Consider the following 19,956-nt stretch of genomic DNA (forward strand, 5'->3'; position numbering starts at 1 on the left):
TGTTATATCGTCATATAGCTTCAACAACTGCTGCTCTGTCAAGCCATCTTTTTTTGGCGTCCTTGAGTACGGATCGAGCATCCACAAGGTAGCTCCTGAAACTGTCCTCAATGTGGAGCAACCGACGGATGAAACTGTTGTTGTTCTCGATCATAGTAAGAGTCTTAAGGATGATATCATTCATTTTGTTGATGAAGTTTGGAGTTTGTTTGAAAGATTAATTAGGGTTTGGAGTTTGTTTTAGCAGTTAGGGTTTGGAGATAGTGAGATAATGGAATGGTGGTTGAGATAATGCATGTATTTATACAAAGTAATGTGTGGCTTGAGTTGTTTTTTAATTAATATATGTTTAGGAAGTTGTGTCATAATCATCATCATATCTCTCTCTGCTGCTTCAAATCTTATTATAACCCTTCTCATTCCATATTGTCCATTCATATGCACAGGGATGGCAGTAATAATGCATGCATCGGAATTCTAACGGGCCGTAATTATGCATGCATATAGTAATATTTAATTTAATTTTTTTTTATTTTTTAAAAACAAACAACAACGGTTATTGAGAAACAACCCGTTGTCTTTAGTTATAACAACGGTTTTGTATATTACAACCGTTGTTATAACTTTCTCACCAAAATTGAGTCACACTTTCCACAACGGGTTTTTATACTTAAAACCGTTGTTAATAGTTTTAACAACGGGTTCCTTAAGAAAACAAACCGTTGTTAAAACCTTTTACAACGGACGCTTTAACAACGTCCGCTTTTTTATATAACAACGGTTTTTAACCGTTGTTATAGCCTGTATCTGTAGTAGTGATAATGACCGGATTTTTGGACTATCAGGTGACACTCGGCCGAGCCCCCGTTTCCACTCGACCGAGTGCCCCATCTACTCGATCGAGTGAAACGAAAACAGACCCTGGGAACCTTCTGTAAAAACCCGCACTCGATCGACTGACACTCTCACTCGACCGAGTGACATCCCCACTTGACCGAGTAGGTCTCTACTCGACTGAGTGGACTATTTTGATCTTGTTTTAATGGTTTTGAACCAACATGGATTGAGTACTTCCGTTTTATAACCCGATCGGCCCCTAGTAGTTGTGTGAACGTAGAAATCATTAATGAATGAATGGAAATGAGTTGCTTATATTGTTATGTGCCGCTTTGTACGTGTAACATGAAATATGTTTAGTAGATGGATGAGATCTAACGTGTTTGTAAGATTAATAATGAAGCGGTAATTGGTAAGCATAAGTGAGTATTATATGAGTCTTATACATGGTCGAGTCTTGTGGCAACTAGAGTGAGATGATATGATACGAGGATGGATAAGAATACATGCGTGATCACGTGGTTTATGCACAACATGAATTAGTCGGGAATAAGGACTATGGAAGAAAGTGAATCACAGTAGACGGGGTACTCGATCGTGTGACGATTATTATGTACGGAGTCATGAGTTATACATGTATACCTAGAGTCACAAACTATGCACGATTCGATTGGACCTTAGCCATGATAGTGGGAATGAATGTTGGACTTGACTTGTACTTGGACCCATGAGCCTAGATCGAGTGAATAAGAGAATCCTTCTCACGAGAGATCAAGTGGCAAACTTCGGGACGAAGTTCTCTTTTAGGGGGGTGAATGTAACATTTAGGAATAAGAAAGGACATGAGAACACAAAAGAGCACGTGCGGTAAAACACTAGCAAGAGAGAGACGAGTGAATGCTTCAGGAAGAGACTAGGAGTGAGACATGACACGAATGAGACGTAAGAAAGTGTTAAGGAAAAGTGAGGGTGAGGCGAACTTCGAGAACGAAGTTCATTTTAAGGAGGGAAGATTGTAATACCCGGCCTTTGTGGGACCCGTACTTAGATCTTGGGACGCGTGAGAGGACCTTTAGATCGATAAGAGAGCACTCGGAAGGGAAGGATAGCCTTACACTACACCTGAGCCTAGATCGAGTGGTTCTTGCAGCGGATCGAGTGGGTCTACTCGGTCGAGTGAGTCCTCTCGACCGAGTGGACTCGGCACTCGGTCGAGTGACGCTGTTTTAAGAATACGGGATTAAACCCCTTTCTCCCATAATCCTAAAATCATTTCCACCTTTGTCCTTATCTCTCCAAACTTTCTCCCCTCTCTCTAAACCCTCACAAACACCTTCTACTTGAGATTTAAGCTTGGATTAGAAGATTGGCCATCTTCCTCTTCATCTCCTTTACCTAGTAAGTAAAGATCTACCCTTTTTTAGTCTTTTAAACTCTAACTTTTGGGGGAATTCGTTATGGGTAATTAATTAGTGATTAGTATAGTATTTAGGGCAATTAAGGGGTAATAATAAGGGGCTTTGTAGTGTATATTAGTATAGGATGTATTGTGATAGTTATCATGTGATTTGTATATGATGAGACGTTTCCTTGAGACGGTTTCGGTCCGGATTCGAGTAGCATGAGGAGATTGCTAAAAGGTAGGTTAATCCTACTCGGTTTCAATAATGTGATGTTGTTTATGTTGATGTTGTAGTTAGTCTTACATAATTAGGGCATTTGCATTATAACATGTTTAGTGGTAATCACATCATTAAGAGGATGATCATGATATGTTAGTTGTGGTTCATGCATTGGTCATTATCATATACGTTAGAGTTGTCGTCGTCGTTGTTGTTGTTGTTTTGGAGATGTAAGACGGTTGGGAGACCGTCTTACGCTTAAGTCGCCTCTTGGAGTTTCCCACTCCAAGAGGGATGTGCACATTAATGGCTTGAGTTACGGAGGGACTCGTGTGGTTGAGACACGACGTCCGCGGGGGATCCGGTTGGCTTCGGACCCGTGCGTCCGGCGTGTCCCGGTGCACTGTTTTTGGTTATCGTATGTCCGGCGTGTCCGTGCACGTGTGGTTGTCGGTATGCCTGGGCGTGTCCCGGTACCGTGGTGATGGTCATTGGATGTTATATTGTTATGTCATTCATATTAGTAGTCATATTGCATATTCACACACTTGAGTTGTGTCGTACCTTATCAGTTTATTGAAGCTGACGTTTGTGTTTCTGTGTAATTGTCACCTGTCTCTTTCGAGGTGGCCTGTGTTGATCCATATGATATCCTTTGGTCTTATGGGGAGCAGGTTAGGTAAAGATTGTTTGAATAGTACGCGGGAGACGGGACGAGGTCGATGAGTCACGAGACGAGTGTAGCTAGTTAAATGAGTATAATAACCATGAGTTGTATTTTATTCATTAGTTTATGGTTTCTAATCACTAAACTTGTCGTTTATAATAAATATTTCTTTATTGTATCTCTAATTCACCGCCTCGGAAAACCGAGAAGGTAACATCTCCCAATTACCTTGGCCGGGTAAGAAGGGGGTGTTACATATACGGTGGTGATTGGTAGTATACATAAAAGGTTAGGTGTTATTTGTAAAAATGCAAATACGTTGTAGTAATTTGTAAAAATACGTAAATACATGGTGGTTATTTGTAATTTTTCCTTTATTTTATGATTATTTTTTTTAAACTTTTGTTTTGTATTTTTCATAAAAACATAACCATTTTTACTTTTTGTGATATGATAAATTGAACTTCTTGTGAGATTTTGATAAATGTGTTTAATTTCACTTATTAGCTAAGTTATGGGTTCTAATCACTTCAATTAAAAAGCTTGGGGGTTAATTTTACAATTACACAAAGTTATGGGGGTCAATCACCACTTCCCCAGTAAAATATGCGAAATAAGCATCCTAATGAAGGAAGAAAAAATGGATCAAACAATTGCAATGTGAAGTATAGAGGTAGTAAGACCATTTTCGGAAAGAAATTCAGGGTGAAATAAATTTCAACGGTGAACGAACGAGATAAAAATGGTAAAAACACGTTTCATCACTCGCCAAAAGAAGAGGGGCCAATTAGGGCTGATTGAAGATAGAACTAAATGAGCTCTCAAACCCATACAAACAGAACTAAATACAAATGCACATTGCATACAAATTCTAACTAGAAAGTTACATACAGGCATCACAAAGCGCATCATGGAGCTTGTAATTCTCGAACTCGGTTAGTCAGCTCCATTACTTGTTTCCTCAAACGATCGGGATTAGTGAAGAAATCAACAAAAACACGTCTTTGGATTCCTATTTCTGTCGAATGATGCTTCATTATCTACATGATACCGAAAACAGTCTTTAGTGTTAGGGCAACATTATAATCCGTAGCATAGTTCGTCATTCAACCCGGACTAAAAGATATAGTATAGTTTTCAGCCTTAGATGAATAAAAATGAAGTTAGACAACTGTCAACTAAATTAGGTACCTCGTTTTTCTTAATATGCTCTCGATTAATTTCCTCGACTGCAGTGCAGAGTTTCGCGTTGACCTTGTCTAGTTCATCAAGCTCTTTTGTTAATGTCTGTCCATGAAGCAGCGTAAGATTAAAGTCATTAAACACGAAAGCCTGAATAACAATATCAACAAACTGATAAACCGTTTCAAAAATACATGCACATAATACCCAGTTACTCATGTATTCTCGTACCAAACCCTTTCACGATAAGAAAGTCATCAGACTGACTGATATAATGACACAGCTATTCCTTAATTACAATTTTGAGCGAGTTAATGTGTGAATGAGTGCGTGTATGACCGTATGAGTGTATGTTTTTTTGTTAGGCTGGTCTCAGATTTATATTACCATGTGAGACCATCTAGGAAGGTAAATTGACACGCAACGTAACAGCCAAGCAGATTCAACATTAGTTTTACAAAAAAATGCATTAAAACACAAGCCCATAGTCAACATAAGGTAGTATTAGCTAATAGCTAGTCATGCCATTCAGCCATTATATGTTTTAAGCGAAAAGATTGTAAATCTGAGCATCACGACCCACTTTCAGAAAGTGACATGCATGACATAAAGAGTTACGTGTTTCACATGAGGAAAATATGAAAAGATTTAGCAAAGGATGCAAATAACATGTTTGACATGAGAAGATGGTAGCAAGGTGATATTATCAAGGTTGATAGACAAAAAAATAGCAGGTTACCCTGGGTGTCAGTAAAGGCTGAGCAGTTGTTGATGAGGCAAATAGGAGGTGCTGTAAATTTTGAATTTGTGTACACCTGAAACAAGAAAATCAAAGCATCACAGGATGAAAGCAAAGATCAAGATCATACTATCAAACTACATTAAAACATTCACCATCCAGAGGTGTAATTGATTATTAAACTTGACTCACAACTCATTTATGCATCTATTTCGGTCTGCGATCAGCAAACTTTCAAGATCAGATTGAAGAGCCATCAAGTTTGACTGAAGGCTGGCTATCTGCTGAACAATGCCAGGTGCTGAGACATATGCAGAGGCACCAGGCTGAGCATCTGATAAGGAATTAAGGATATTAACACAATATGTCAAGCAAAAATAGAGAACGGTATTTAACATCCAGCAATAAGATAAGAAAATTTCAGCTCCACTGAGGTTTCACATATTCTGCTTTCGTGACCATGGGTTAGAACAGTTTCTCACTTTGGTGATATAAAGATTGAAGATGTCCTCACTTTGTGGTACAAGGTACGAAGTATAACATAATCAATTTTCATTGAAACTAATGTCGTGTCAAAATTGCCAAAAAAAAACAAACTTATCATGCTTATAAACATTATTTATAGTGGATATTTTTTTTTTAAACCTTAAGTTTACCTTCTTTTGTATTATGTTTTACTCCCCTTTTGCATTTCCCTTTTTCTTTTCTATATTTTCGCATTTTGAGGTGTGCGTTCACCCATGGACACTTCTAAAGGATGATTCATGTCAGCCGGGCCCAAATCATTTTGGGATTAAGGCTCTGATGTTGTTGTTGTTGTTGTTGTTGTATTACAGTTCATCAGTGAGATATTTACAAAAGTGGAATTAGTGAAACCTCAGAGAACTAAAGTGGAATTAGATAAAATCATAAAGGCACTCAAATGAAAATTTTCAAAAGGTACACACTTCGAAGATTTCAAAGAAGAGTTGGGCATTACTTGAATAAATACTCAAAAGATCTCTAACACCATGCAAGAAGTTGTCCCTGTCATCCACTGCACCTTGTTCTTGTATGTCAGAAGCAGACTGACTCAGGGCTAGGCAATGGCCCTGTTGCAGCATTAAAACATCGTAAATAAAGATATGCGAATTCTGGCTAGTGACTAATACACTGTTTAGCACATCATAAATCACTATTGACAGGTGTCAATCTACCATAGTTACGATGTAATTATTTTCCACCCCCTTTATTCCAAAAGGTTGTTTACACTTTCGAAAGCTTACATTTCTTTTTACAGCTAAAATGGATTTGTTCAACACTTAAGTATTGCTAAAACGAACCTCACTTTGTCAACTAAGGATAGCATGGTAGTAATGATATACGAGAATCACATAATGGGTAATCAGTCCTATGTCGATATCATATTGATCCATCAAATCTTTGGTTATCAAATACTCCGTAAGAATCTACAATATACGAAGTATCACAAATATTTCGTTATCCACAAGATCGACCATCAAAGATTATTAGATGGACATGACACATTTACCCAGTAGACTTACTACTCGTCCTTTTGTAGCTGAGAGATATGAGTGAAGTTCTGACTCAATGACTTTGAGCAGTGAATACGCTCCAAGCATTGTTTTCTTTTCCAACTGAGACGCTATCTTCAGAAATTGATGCCTTGCAAGTTGATTAATCAAGTGATTAATGAACTGCCAATAAATATAAAGGAATCAAGTTAGTTTGACATCATGCAAAATTAAAATGTATGATGGTAGGGACTAGGGTGTACATGAGAACTATTGAGAAGCATATGGAGGTAAACTCTAATCTGCAACCACCACAAGCAAAATATGCTGGTCCCAGATTCCCAGCCCCACCAAGGCAATATGCATACTCACATAAACAGCACCAAAGATACTGAACACTAATGTCCTCAACAGCAGAAATGAGTTCAGCCACTATACAGAGTAGAAAGAACGAGGACACTGGGTGAATAACTGAAGTTTTGTGACATTTTCAAAACTCCCCTAAAAACCTAATATCATCATACCCCGATACTAATGTAGACAAATTCTTTGTCTACATGTACATTAGTGCAGCACACAACTCGACTATATCATTTAAAATCAGAAAAATAGTGACTTAACAAGGTGCCCAAATGGTAATAGATGGGGTTTAGCTAGTTGGATTGAACCAGCGGGGAGATACGAAGTACTTTTCTCTTTCCAAGTCATCATATCACAAATATTCTGGAGTATCCAAAGCATATATAAGTGAACTCGTCAATATATAAGCAAGGAAGAGCAATATGATGATGAATTACCTTAAGTCCCCAATACAATCAATAGAGTTTATTACAACCGTTAATAGAATAAAAATATCATTTATTTTCTTTTGATCCCTTCCTTTTCCCCCAACAAGAGTAACCCCTCATATGGATGGAGAAATTTGGAGGGGAAGGGGAAAAGAGAGCGTGAGGAGGACAATTGCCCAGTTTGGTCAGCAAATTGGATTGGGGGAAAATGCAAGAATCAAATTTCGTGGCACCAAGCCAAACTAAAATCCTTCCAACGTTGGAAACACCTAGAATGAAGATGGTATTCTAAGTATCTCCATCAACCTATGTACACTTTATACTAGAAAAAGAAACAAAAACTCTTAGAAAGCACCTTCCATGGGTGGCAGCTTCATAGAGCCATATACATAGGGAGAGCACAATAATTCCTTTATCTATTCGGCAGAACCTCAATCTCCTTAATGATGGGAAAGAGAGGGGGGGTATGTATCACAAAAAGAAAAAAAAAAGTATGACCTTTGCATAAAAGCATTAAAAACTATAGCTTAATTTGACAATCCAGCCTACCGCCTTTTGTCGACTGATATAGAATTCCTGACGCATGATTTTTAGATCATAGTCACCTGCAGAAAAGAAAATAAATAGCTTTTAAATAAGGAAATATATATACTTAAAACCTAAATTGGAACATTCACATCTGTTAAGCCATCAGTTCGGTAAGTAAGGGAAAAAGAAAACTTCTAATACCTTGTAAAATATATGTATCTTGAAGCTGAGCCAACTCCCAACAGAGATCAGGAATAGTCTTCCGAAATTATAACAAGGAAAGTGGAAAAAAAAATGGAACGTTCAGTGCAAACATCAAGTGACATTATACTGTAAATCTCTTATGATGCCAAATATGTGAAGAAACTGTAAAGGGTGAGTAGATCAGCCCTTAACTACTTACATTGAAACAAAATCCAGGCTATGTATCATATGGAGGAGCAATATATGTGCATGACGTATGAAAAACTGTATTATTGGTGAAGAAATCTTAAACACAAGCAGACGGACCCTTACCTACTTACATTTAGACAAATTCAAGGCTCTGTATCATATGGAGGAAGCAATATATGTACATGAAGTATGGAAAAACTGCTTTATTGGTATAGTTAGAATCTTCTGAAACGTTGAACTTCTATATCAAATTTTATCTCAAGTTTGAAACCATTTCACATCATTTAAGGCATAAGCTAGAAGGTAAATATCATTTAGAAGCGCCCTTTAATTTCTATAATTAAGGATTCAAATAAGCAGCACAACACAAGCTTCTGAGTTTGGCTTGACTCAGTTTCTAACTTTCAATTTTTTTAGTATTCAACCAGGATTTCACACCTTGCCAAAAAAAGTTGGACTCTTAAAATTAAATTGCAGTAAAAGAAAACACACCTCGGATAAGTATTTTTCTTCTTTGTGATGAAGATTTGAAAGCTCTCCTGCCAGCTCTGCATGCTTTCTCCTGATAATTGACCATAACATCATCAGAAGCAATTACATTAAAGCAAGCAGCACAAAGAAACAGCTAAAAGTACATATACTCTCCTACAAACCCTTTGATCACAAGGTTCTGATCAAATCTATTCGGTTTTCTGATAAGGGTGTGATGTTCTAAGATAACAGTACGAGTCTTAAAATGTCAAGAGCTGTATGTCATCCATCTATCCACTAAGGTCGCACATCTAATTTCCAGTTACCCATTTCCAACACTCCTTTAACAAAAAAACTCCCTAAATTAATCACCCCTCCCCACCTCTGACCCCGTCCCCATCACCGAATCTCCTTGCCTGTATTGCACCATCAACCCTCTGTCCAGTAGTCCAATTCCTCCAGAATCAAAAATATATATCCTCGATCTCTCAACCTTTTCCCCTCCCACCAGTTAGCTCTTGCCCAAACTTGCAGCAATTTGGCACCGAAGACCCAAACATATGCACGGTTTATTCTCTTAAATGTCAGTTGACAATTGTGTGTTTCGTTGTGAATATAACTTCAACAAAAGAGGCATACTCCTTTACACTTACAATTACTTGACAGATGCAACGCTCTACAATCACTTAAGCCCTTGTATATAAGGTAACAAAACAACATATCTTGTCGAAAAAGGGGTTGGGAGTAGGGCGGGAAGACAGAACACTCCTCATAAACATCTTTATCACAAAAGACATTGGAACATAAACAAGTAGAAGAAACTCGTACCTGAGAGAATGGAGATCCATATGAATGTGAGCTTCATCAGAAGCAACTTGAGCTTTAAGAGCAACAAGGATGGCTAGCTGCTTAGCATTCTCAACTTGGGCCTCAACCCATTGCCTCTCACTAGTACCGAACCTGCCAAGATTAATGTAAAGAAAAGCTATAAAGAAGTTTTATAGCAGGTTCCTTAAAAGCTGATACTAAGGAAAACAAGTGGCACACATCCACATCTAATCATTGAACATGTATTTCTTGACCCTAGCACCTGCCCCTTCCCTTTGGCAAAGATATACTCCCTCTGATAACCTACTTTAGGCGTCCTCATACTATAGTTCAAATTTTCCTTTTTAAGCATGTTTTGTGCAGTGAAAAGTGAGCGTTGGATTATTCCTCACTTGCATGTACTCACATAAAAAGCCAATGTAAGAGCAAAATTAAACAATTTAGTGAGATAGAGAGGGCGCCTCCATTTAAAGGCAACACTTACAGCTATGGTGGTATGTTATATGTACAAAAATGAGCGGGCACCCATCTCTAGTTATCATAACCCGGGAAAACAATAAATGATCAGTACCATGAGAATAGATTGGAACAAGAATACATACACAGAGCGAAGCCTCTGCAGCTCAGAAACCCGCTGATGATGACAATTTTCTAAATCTGAGATATAAGGGCAAAATGTCAAGCGTCTATCTAATAGGCAGAAATTCGCAATGCATAATTAAACCAAGTTCTGTGCATCTTACAGATTTCTAAGTCAAAAAACCAGGATGTTTAATACTATATCTTAAGAGCATTAGAAATTATTATTTCAAATCTCCTATATTAGATTAAAACAACCAAAAGAATTTATGTCCACACTCTAAATATTACTTAACCACCGCAAGCTACACAAGTTCAAAGATTCAAGATATACTAGATTGTATTAACTAATAGAACTTTATAACGACGACAAAAAATTGTTAGTTCCAAAATGTTTCGGGGTAAGTTATGTTACACTCACTAATCACTAAAAATGATTCGGCGTTCGCTATGTACACTCATTAATCACTCAAAATGATTCGGGGTTGGCTATGTACACTCATTAATCACTCGAAATGATTCATAGGAAAACAGCTAAATAGGTTACCTCTTACTAATATGTTTGAGATGTCATCCAGACTCATCCACGAGCATTTAGCTTTTCCATCCTCGGCAACCAACCGGAAAGGAACCTGATCAGAAAAATCCAATAATATTGCACGTAGCAATGAGCGAGAGCTGCCTCGTTTAGAAAAGAACTCACTAAAGATGTAGATTTTAAGAATGAATGTATCAATGTATACTAAGTCATACATACCGAGTCCAAATGCTTAGTAAACCACTGATTTATTTCCTTCGAACAAGCTGAATCGCTAATCAGGTATTGATGAAAATCAGAGTACGCAAGGTATATGACATCATCTGCATACACAAAGGGAAAGTGAGAAGGACTCCGCAATCTGCAACAACTAGAATAATGTCACTTGACGTGCCTAAGGTCACTGACTTGCACTATCAAGAGCCAAAGTAATATATGTATATAGTATATTAAGTTGTTAGATACCCGGACAAGAAGAACGGTAACAATTGATCCTGGTAAGGGAACTTTAATCTATTAGCTCAATATGCTCATAGTTTCAAGAAAAAATTGACATGTCATTATGTCAGTCAGTACAAGCTATTCTCAAATTAACAACAAACTGAAAAGGAAACTCCAGGTAAACCTATAATCATCTTGAGCCTCATCCTTATAACAAGACGTATTCTTTTCTTAACAACAGTAGAGCTATTCATAGACCAATTGAGCTTCCAATCCAAACTTCGACTTTGTTCTCATGTATCACTCACTCGAAGAAAAAAAGACAGAAAATTAAGCAGGATTAATCACATTCTCAGTCACAGAAAACAAACTTGCGTCAAAACAAAAAAAAAAAAAGTTAAAAAGTGTTTGTTGCCACCAGACTGCAGTGTACGGAGTAGATGATAAACGGAAAAAAATAAATAAATAAATAAACAGAGACAGATGAATTAAACAGGGAGAGAAACAAACAAAATCAGTAACAGATGACAGTGGAATATCAATGTATAACTTTTCCTTGGACTTACATGAATTCATCACCATAACATAAACCCGCCATGGTATAAGTTTGCAGGTTTGGTGTCACAGATAGAGATTTTTAGAACGAAAGTTGCATACCACAAATGGGTGTTATTTCCACATAATAGAATTTTATGATGTGAGATCAGAGGAGTTACATACCATATTACCATGAGCAAGTACAAAGTGACTAATGCCAAGCACTTCAGAATAGGGAAGTGAGAATACTAAGAAAATTGCAAAAGGATAAGGCCAGATAATAACGTACCGTCCCCTGAATGATAATGGGCCAATTCCTGAGCAGTTGAAATAATCCTTCCAAGAACTGCGTTCATCTAATAAATAATAACAATATAAACTGGCGTGAAACAGATGATAACATCAAAATGTTTGAGATTCAGAACAGCAGGTTAAGAGATTAAGCAACGTCAAACCCATCTTTGATTGATATTGAACAAAAGAAACTTCTGTACACGTGATGAAATGGTCATACCTCCAAATTTCTTGTTGACAGGCTATCTTCCATTGTGCTAAGTTGGCCTGTAACAGAAGATGTTGCAACAACTCTAGCTCTTTTTCCTTGTATTAAAGATGAAGCATGGCCAGTTAGCGTATCAAACTGAGACTGCAGCTGACTAAGCTGTCTTTGTAACTCCAACGCTTCGGCCTTATAAGACAATGTAGCATCCCTAACCTCAAATGTAATGCATCACATACAAAGACAATCAGCAATTAATTCAGAAAGGCTACAACATATACAAGAAAGAAGTAATGGAAATACATTCTGCAATAATTCTGCAATACAAATATACAATTAAATAAATCAGCATACAAATAGAGAGCAGAATTGATAGGAAATTCTAGAACAAGCAAAAGACGGTGCAGATAATAAATCCACCAAATACCATCAAACTATTTGAACAGAACATGAGATCAAAATTATCTTTGCAGGTTTTACTATTAGCTAGTACGGAGTAATTTTTTTTCTTTTTTGCAAAGTTCAGTCCATGACGTGAAAAATGATAAGTTTATTGGAGTTCGGTTTTACATTAGAACATACGGAGAATCATATTACTAATTTTACTTCCATTGTTTCTTTAATACTTTCCAAAATAAAAGTGCCACAAGATATGAGAAACACAAAAATAAGGTTCTCTCATCGTGGAGTACAATAATAGCCCTTTTCCTTTTCTCTCTCCTAATCTCACTTGGGTAACAGATCGCTAGTTTGGTCATTTGCATAAAAAAGGCTCCTGAAAAGAGAACTGGAACAAACCACAGAAATATCCCAAAAAGGAAATTGGAAAATTCCCCAAAACAGATGGAGTAAATATATTCACTCCTTGTAGATTTATGTAGAACGGTGATTTCAAAATAAGTGAAAATTCATTGATGAAATCAGAAAATTTGCGTAAGCTAAGTATCATCCTCTCTTTATATATGCAACCGCATTTTATTAAGAATACAGTTGGGACCATAAGCTAAGATGATGACACCGGTAACGGGAATTACCATCAAAGTCAAATATTCTTTTCAAATTTAGTCGAATTGTTTTCAGCATGCTGAGACGATCAATTTGGAGTTCGAAAAATAAAATTAATATGTGAATCAAGAACTTGTCAGTAACTTGAAGGTCAATGGAAACTAGATATAAGCAACTACTATATTACCTGATTTCCTTCAATCCTTCTTCAGCCCCGAAAACTGCCTCCTGATTGTCTCTCCTCGTCGAAAATGCAGAAATACTGTCATATGCAAAATCCAAGTCGTCCCCCTATACGAAGTCAAATGCAGCATGCAATCAAGATTCATGGCCATATGTGGACTCTTTTTACAAATCAGCAGCATTAAAGCTAAACTGTTCACTTGCAAAAAAAAAAAGGCATCCTATCCACTTGGACAGATTGCATGCCTCCTTAAAACATTTTAATTATCGGCCGTAACACTGATTCACGACCGATTTATCAATGTTTCACACTTTACGAAGACCGCCTTATCAGGCCATATCAGACGCATTTGTAGGGCATTGAGCAAGATCAAGTCTCAAACGAAGATTTGATACCATGCCTTCTTGGTCTCTTTATGAGAAAAACACATCATTTTACTAATTAGCTAACAAACAAAATTATCAAAGGCTTAACTGGCCACAATGTGGCAAAGTAACTTTTATAAGATAACAGAAACCAAAACACCAATGGATATGTGAAATTGTCCTTCGATAGAAATTAAAAAAATGCACAGGAAAAAAAATGTAATCATACCTCCAAGAATTGTCCTTCTTGTACAAACTGCTCATACCTGGGGAACAAAATGGCATTAAAGCTATTAAAAACCACTCTATAAAAGTGGTTCCTCCAACAACGGAACAGCTATCGCCATCTTATTTATTTTTAAAAAAGTAGCCAACAAAACCATCAAATTGAAGGTAATAAGAGGCTTGCATTAACTTCGATACAAGATGAAAGATGAAACAAATTATGTTAGCTCATAATATCCGCTGATTTGGATTAGTTTCTTGTTTTAAGGCTTTAAGACAAAAGTAAAATCTATTAGCCCACATAGATAAAAACATCCTTACTGCAACACATGCTGCTTAAGTTCACAACCATCAAGCATGAACGATTACCCTCTCCTCAGTCTCCTTATGTGCTATGGTACTCGGACTCGGGTATTACGAATCCTTGTGTCCGACACTTGAAGTCATAAAATTAAGGACACGAGGACACGATTAATTAGTGGACACGACAACTTTTGGACACGGTCAATGTATCCAATTTTCATATTTGGACACTTCCATTTTTCATATTTACTTTTTTATAGAAACAAAAATAAATCAAGAGTTCCAAGTTCCAACTACACACTTGACTGAATGGATATTTAATAGTAGTAAAGAATAAGCTCTGAAAAGTCAAAGAATACAAAAAGTGGTTACACGTGTAAAGTTATAAAGGAGAGTTAAAAGGACACCATGGATTGAGAACCTAAAAAAAACAATTAAATTAAACAAATAAAGACTGAAATTAGAAAAAGAGCAATAAAGCAAGCACGACTATAACACCGCCGTCTGCCATGCCTAACCCCTACTCGACGCCGGAAACCTAAATATGTCATATCCAAGTCCACGAGGTACGCAAATTGTTCTCCTTCAAACTGCTTCTCCGACGATCTGAATTACCGAAGTGTCCATTTCTCCTGTCGCCGACCGGACACGAATTCCGTGTCAGTATCCGTGTCGGGTCGTACGGACACGGGTACTCTGGCGAAAGTAGCGAGTCCGAGCACCATAGCTTATGTGCCTACTTTTATCAACTATGGTAAAAGAAACCACCAATTACATTTCGCAAAATTCATGAACTGCCTATACGACGAAATGCAAGAACTACTGAGGCTAGATAGTTCAACTTTGTCATTTTACGTATTAGCTACGATGAAAAAGGTATTAGGTTCTCCTAATGCGTGAAGTTTACAAACTTTAGTGTTCATACATCATATTAGTCATCACTTTCACATTATTCATATAAATTTACAAAGACATACAAATCTAGGAAATAGATAAACTATTTGATATTAGGCTCAAGAAATTAAGAATCGGTACAGCAAATCAGAGCTTTAAAGCTAGGCACTTCCCTTGATCTACGTGCACAGCGTTATGAGCACGAAATCACAAGATAATGCAAAATGGGTGTGTTTGGATATTTCAGTGGGATTTCTTATGTTAGACTAGATAATCCACAATCCGTTGGGCATTGATGCGGTGTGCCATTAGCATATTAAGACTTGAATTTGCCTAGTACCCATGAAATAGAGTGGACGTATTTAATGCATACCAATCAAAAAACACTTGCTGTGATCATAATTTTGAGCATTAAGACCATCAAAGAATCCTTCATTAAAGTTAATTGCCAATCTCCTATATTAACTAAAAGAATAAGCCATCTCTAATATTTTCCCGCTCAAATTTTTCAGCAAGGAATTGGGCCTCCTATAATTGATTATTCTGTAGAAAGTTAGAAATTGAGCCTAACATGAACATATCATCTTCAATAAAAGTATATTTCAAAACCAATGTGTGTAAAATACGATTGCAATCTACCAATTATGCAACACAACAAATATTTCACCTTAAAGTAAAATATAACAAATTATATTCTTACAAGATTTAGTAGGTTGCACATTTGTAACTCATAGTATTATTAACATTTCACACATATATATATCTTAAATGTTGATAATTATAATCACTAATTGTTTAATTATCTTTCAAGACTAATGTGGATTTTTAACTTTATATTATGGTCTTATTATATTCACCATAGTTGTTAAATTCTCTGAACAATTTTATCGAAAAAAACCGCACAAATTGTACGGGATCTACACTAGTAGGTTAGCTATGAAATAAGTTGCTACGGTACACTTATTTTAGCACACGTAGCATACCATATGGCATAAATGTGGTCTCTAACTTCATGACATTACCTTAAGAACAAAGACCTCTACCAGGTAGGGTGTCCACAAAAGCTTTCCTGACTCCCAACTGTAAATATATCCTTCAAACACGATAGTTTTCAACCACCCAAGAAAAGTGTGTCGGAAGGAGTTCGAGTACAAAAAACACCAAAGACAACTTTTATGCCACATGGGTGCCTGGTCTAACGATACTTACTGCACTTACCACTGGGAATGTCAAGGATGGCTTCATACACCACTTTTTTATTCGTCACAATTCACAAACACTATCTTCTTAAAAATATCTGAAGACCCAAAACTTGGATTTTTTTTGCCTCTTATTATCATAGAACTTAAACACATCAAGCTCATCGAATAGGTTAGTATTATACAACTAGTTGATTCGCGATGTCTAAACCCAATGTGTTTCCACACATGACCCTGATAATCTAGGAATTCACTATTAGTATAATACCCCCTGAAGTTCATTAACACATTGAATCCATTGCTCTAACCTACAGCAGAATATAGCATAAATGAAATCACACATGTATCTTCAGAGCTACCAATAACAGCCGAGTTTAGTCCAAATGTCAAGGCCTCTGAAATTGATGAACGAAGAAATAACAAAAGACCCAAATAGTATGCTCGATGGTTTCATATGACAACTGCAGGGTAACAATCATTAAAGTGGTTTTAGTCATTTACTAATAAGATTCCTCCTAAGAAACTAATAATTACGACAATTTTACGTAACATTAATCCACATCATGTAGCTTAGATTGAATTGCATTCCACGACACTAAATTTCTGTATCAGCTGAGATCCAATTGCATTGCATTTGTCAAATGCGACTACATTTCCCCAAACATAACTTAACCAGTAATCATAAGTAGACAATCCAAACACAGTCGTTGAAATTACAAAAGTGCCACAATCTTTAATCAAACAAAATAGAATAAAAAATGCAAAAAGGGAGAAATAGAGAAGGAGCATAACTGGGAAAGTTGAGAAGGAGAAAGAACATTGGAGGGACGAAGAGAAGAACAAAGCCAGTCAAGAATGGGGCGAACGTCGTCGTATTGGAAAGGCCATTCAAAGCTATCAGGGTCCAATTTAGAGTGACCTTGGAACCCTAACTCACCTAACAACTCACATAATCTAGCTCCACTCATCCTTATATTTATAAAAGCAGCAAAGCCCTCCAAGTCTGAGATCGCAAACTGAGCGTAAATGAATACTCAAAATTAGGAATCTATAAAATGGGGATTTACAAAGAAATCAAATACTGAAATAGGGATTGACGCAAACAAACAAAGGACAGAGGGACATTAAGGATACCTGTTGACGATGCGCGGTGGCAGAGAAGGCTGACGGTGGTGGTGTGGTCACTGGCGGACGGTGGCTGTAGTGACAAACAATTGAAGGAGATAGGTGGTGGAAGAGACGAGTCAGACGCAGTGGCGGTGGACGGTGGTGGTGGTGGTGGTGGTGGTGGTGGAGATGTATTGAATATTTGATTGAACGAGTCTAGCTGTCTAGGTAGAGGAGAATCGCGCGTTTCATTTTTGGAAAAAATTGAATCTTTTCTTCTTTTGTGTGACCCGATTCTCCGTCTTTCTCGTGTAAAAATACCATTTTCCGTAGCTTTCAAACGCCTTAATTCATAAATCATAATGTACAAATTACGGAGTATGTAATAGGATATAAATATATACCCGCTTGACCTTGTTTATATAATGAAAATTGAAGAAAACCTTACATTATATGACAAATAATAACTCTATGCATTGCATTAGTTAGAAGTGTCTATTTTATTTTTGGTTATTTGTTTGCCTATTTTATTTTTGGTTGTTTTTCAATCATTTACATTTCTATTATTTTAGAAATGTCTTTGATGAACAGTTTGATCCTCGTCACTCAATTTGATCCAGTAATGATATAAGGTATACTCGAAAATTTTTCAGAAATTTTAACTAAAAATTCAGAAAGTTTCAACCGGGGGTATTAAAGGCCCCTACTAGCCCCTCTAGCTCTACCACTGGGTGTGATATAGAACCAATACATACAACTTTAGGCCCTAAATGGTGGTCTTTAACATGTTAGTTCGGTTAGTTGGCTTTGTAGTACCCTAAAAGACTCTGGTATTCTGGGGTTTGTACTATAACTGCCTTTTTTTTATATTAGTTCAGTTTATTGTTGTCAAAAAAAAGTGTAAGCCCATCATTCCCAAGTTCAATTCCTTATCCTGGTGATGCATTCCTTTTTGCAAATATATATTTGACCGATAGAGCCCTTACACGTCCTATGTCTGTACCAAAGTAACAAAATTAGTTCCTCTAGAAAAAACAATCAAATTATTGTCTCCTAGGGATCGTAATACAAACATGTTAGTTGTGTGACCCGATCAAATTATTGTCTCTCAAGTGTTTATGGCATTTGGACACATTTTTAAACACACATTCAAATGAAATCAAGTTGAATTTAAGGTGACTAGTGTGCGTTGTTTTATGTTGGGTAATTGAGTTGAATTGCGGGTGAATGATGTTCTGTAGACGAGAAATTAAATGTCGAAAGAGATTGATTAGAAGATGGGTTTGGGTAGGAAATGAGAATCTATCTATATTATTAAAGGAAACTTTTTTTGAGCGATTATAGAGAGTCCAACTTTTACGTAATTCTAAAAGAAATAAATTAATGTAAAATAAGATAAGATAAAAAAAAAGATCGTGTTTCTATATCTATGCAGGGAAAGTCTACGGTTACAAAGGACTATAAAACAAAAATTACCGGGGAAGTGGTAAACAACCCCCTTAACTTTGCTATGATGTGAGATTAACCCTCTTAACTTTGCTTTGGTGTAAACAACCACCTCAACTTTGCTATAAAGTGAAATCAAGCCCCTTCTATTTTTCCGGTAAAAAACTCACCGGATTTTTCAATTTCTCAGTTTGGTTTGCCCATACCATCAAACATTTTGCACACTCTTCAATCATCTGTTAACAGAAAAAGAGCAATTGTATCGTTCAAAGGTCGTGCTTCCTTTTGAACATCAAGGTATTCATCCATTGTTCGAATGTGCCTCTTAACCTATAATTTTATCATCTGTTAATTTCAAGGTGTTGTGAGACCAGCTACATGTTTTAACAATTCTTTGCATATCTACTGTTAATTTTGTTCAGAGAAAGAGAGAACTAAACAAATATATGATGGACGACGATCTGGTGTGGAGGGGCAGAATTAAATAGGAAGGGAAGAGAAAGCATCTATTACTGAAAAGTCTAAGGGAGGGGAGATAATGTACTTTCGTGATTCAAATGACGAGAGATTTTGACCGGAAAAATTGGTGAGAAATTGAAAAAATCCGGTGAAATTGGTGAGAAATTGAAAAATCCGATGAGATTTTGACCGGAAAAATAGTAGGAGCTTAATTTCACTTTATAGCAAAGTTGAGAGGGTTGTTCACTCCAAAGCAAAGTTAAGGGGGTTAATCTCACATCATAGCAAAGTTAAGGGGGTTATTTACCACTTCCCCGCAAAACCCTACTATATACTCCGTACTATATTAATAATATTAAGAAGAGTTATGTATGACTTGAAATACATATGTAGCCTTATCCCCTATCTACTAAAAGAATAGGTGAACCCACAAATTTTCCCTCCAAAAAGCATCTTTTTAAATAATGAAGCTATTAATAATTTAATTGTATTCACTAAATTCACTAAATAAAGAAATTAATAATTATAATGTATTCCATTATATAGTTCTTTTCATTAAAATTAATCTTTTCATCAAATTATATAATTTTCACTAAACACTAAACT

General features: G+C 36.5%; 1 protein-coding gene across 2 annotated transcripts; it reads right to left on the reverse strand.

Moving 5' to 3' along the window:
• Positions 1 to 3,769: 3,769 nt before the first annotated feature.
• Positions 3,770 to 17,829, reverse strand: LOC141605615 (AUGMIN subunit 3-like). 2 transcript variants are annotated; one of them, XM_074424467.1, is made up of 19 exons: positions 17,473 to 17,829; positions 17,131 to 17,341; positions 13,947 to 13,983; positions 13,356 to 13,459; positions 12,179 to 12,374; positions 11,954 to 12,020; positions 10,906 to 11,009; positions 10,696 to 10,780; positions 10,172 to 10,226; positions 9,570 to 9,701; positions 8,763 to 8,832; positions 8,079 to 8,136; positions 7,899 to 7,954; positions 6,592 to 6,744; positions 6,027 to 6,138; positions 5,240 to 5,381; positions 5,048 to 5,123; positions 4,318 to 4,413; positions 3,770 to 4,166 (listed from the first exon to the last, which is right to left on the reverse strand). In XM_074424467.1, exons 1-19 carry the CDS (start codon positions 17,804 to 17,806, stop codon positions 4,035 to 4,037), a joined length of 2,220 nt encoding a protein of 739 aa, XP_074280568.1. In that variant the 5' UTR covers positions 17,807 to 17,829; the 3' UTR covers positions 3,770 to 4,034. The 2 variants fall into 2 exon arrangements, with proteins under 2 accessions (XP_074280568.1, XP_074280569.1); XM_074424468.1 differs by having other exon boundaries at positions 17,131 to 17,354; positions 17,473 to 17,813.
• Between the last annotated feature and the right edge of the window lie 2,127 nt (positions 17,830 to 19,956).

This window comes from Silene latifolia, chromosome 10, assembly GCF_048544455.1.
Source record: "Silene latifolia isolate original U9 population chromosome 10, ASM4854445v1, whole genome shotgun sequence".
NCBI classification, from domain to species: domain Eukaryota; kingdom Viridiplantae; phylum Streptophyta; class Magnoliopsida; order Caryophyllales; family Caryophyllaceae; genus Silene; species Silene latifolia.

Coding starts and splice junctions, on each gene's coding strand:
- LOC141605615 (XM_074424467.1), bottom strand. CDS start 17,806: ATGATTTATGAATTAAGGCGTTTGAAAGCTACGGAAAATGGTATTTTT. Junction 13,984..17,130: donor TCTCCTTCTCAACTTTCCCA/GTTATGCTCCTT, acceptor TTTGTTCCCCAG/GTATGAGCAGTTTGTACAAG. Junction 8,833..9,569: donor ATGGATCTCCATTCTCTCAG/GTACGAGTTTCT, acceptor GTCAATTATCAG/GAGAAAGCATGCAGAGCTGG.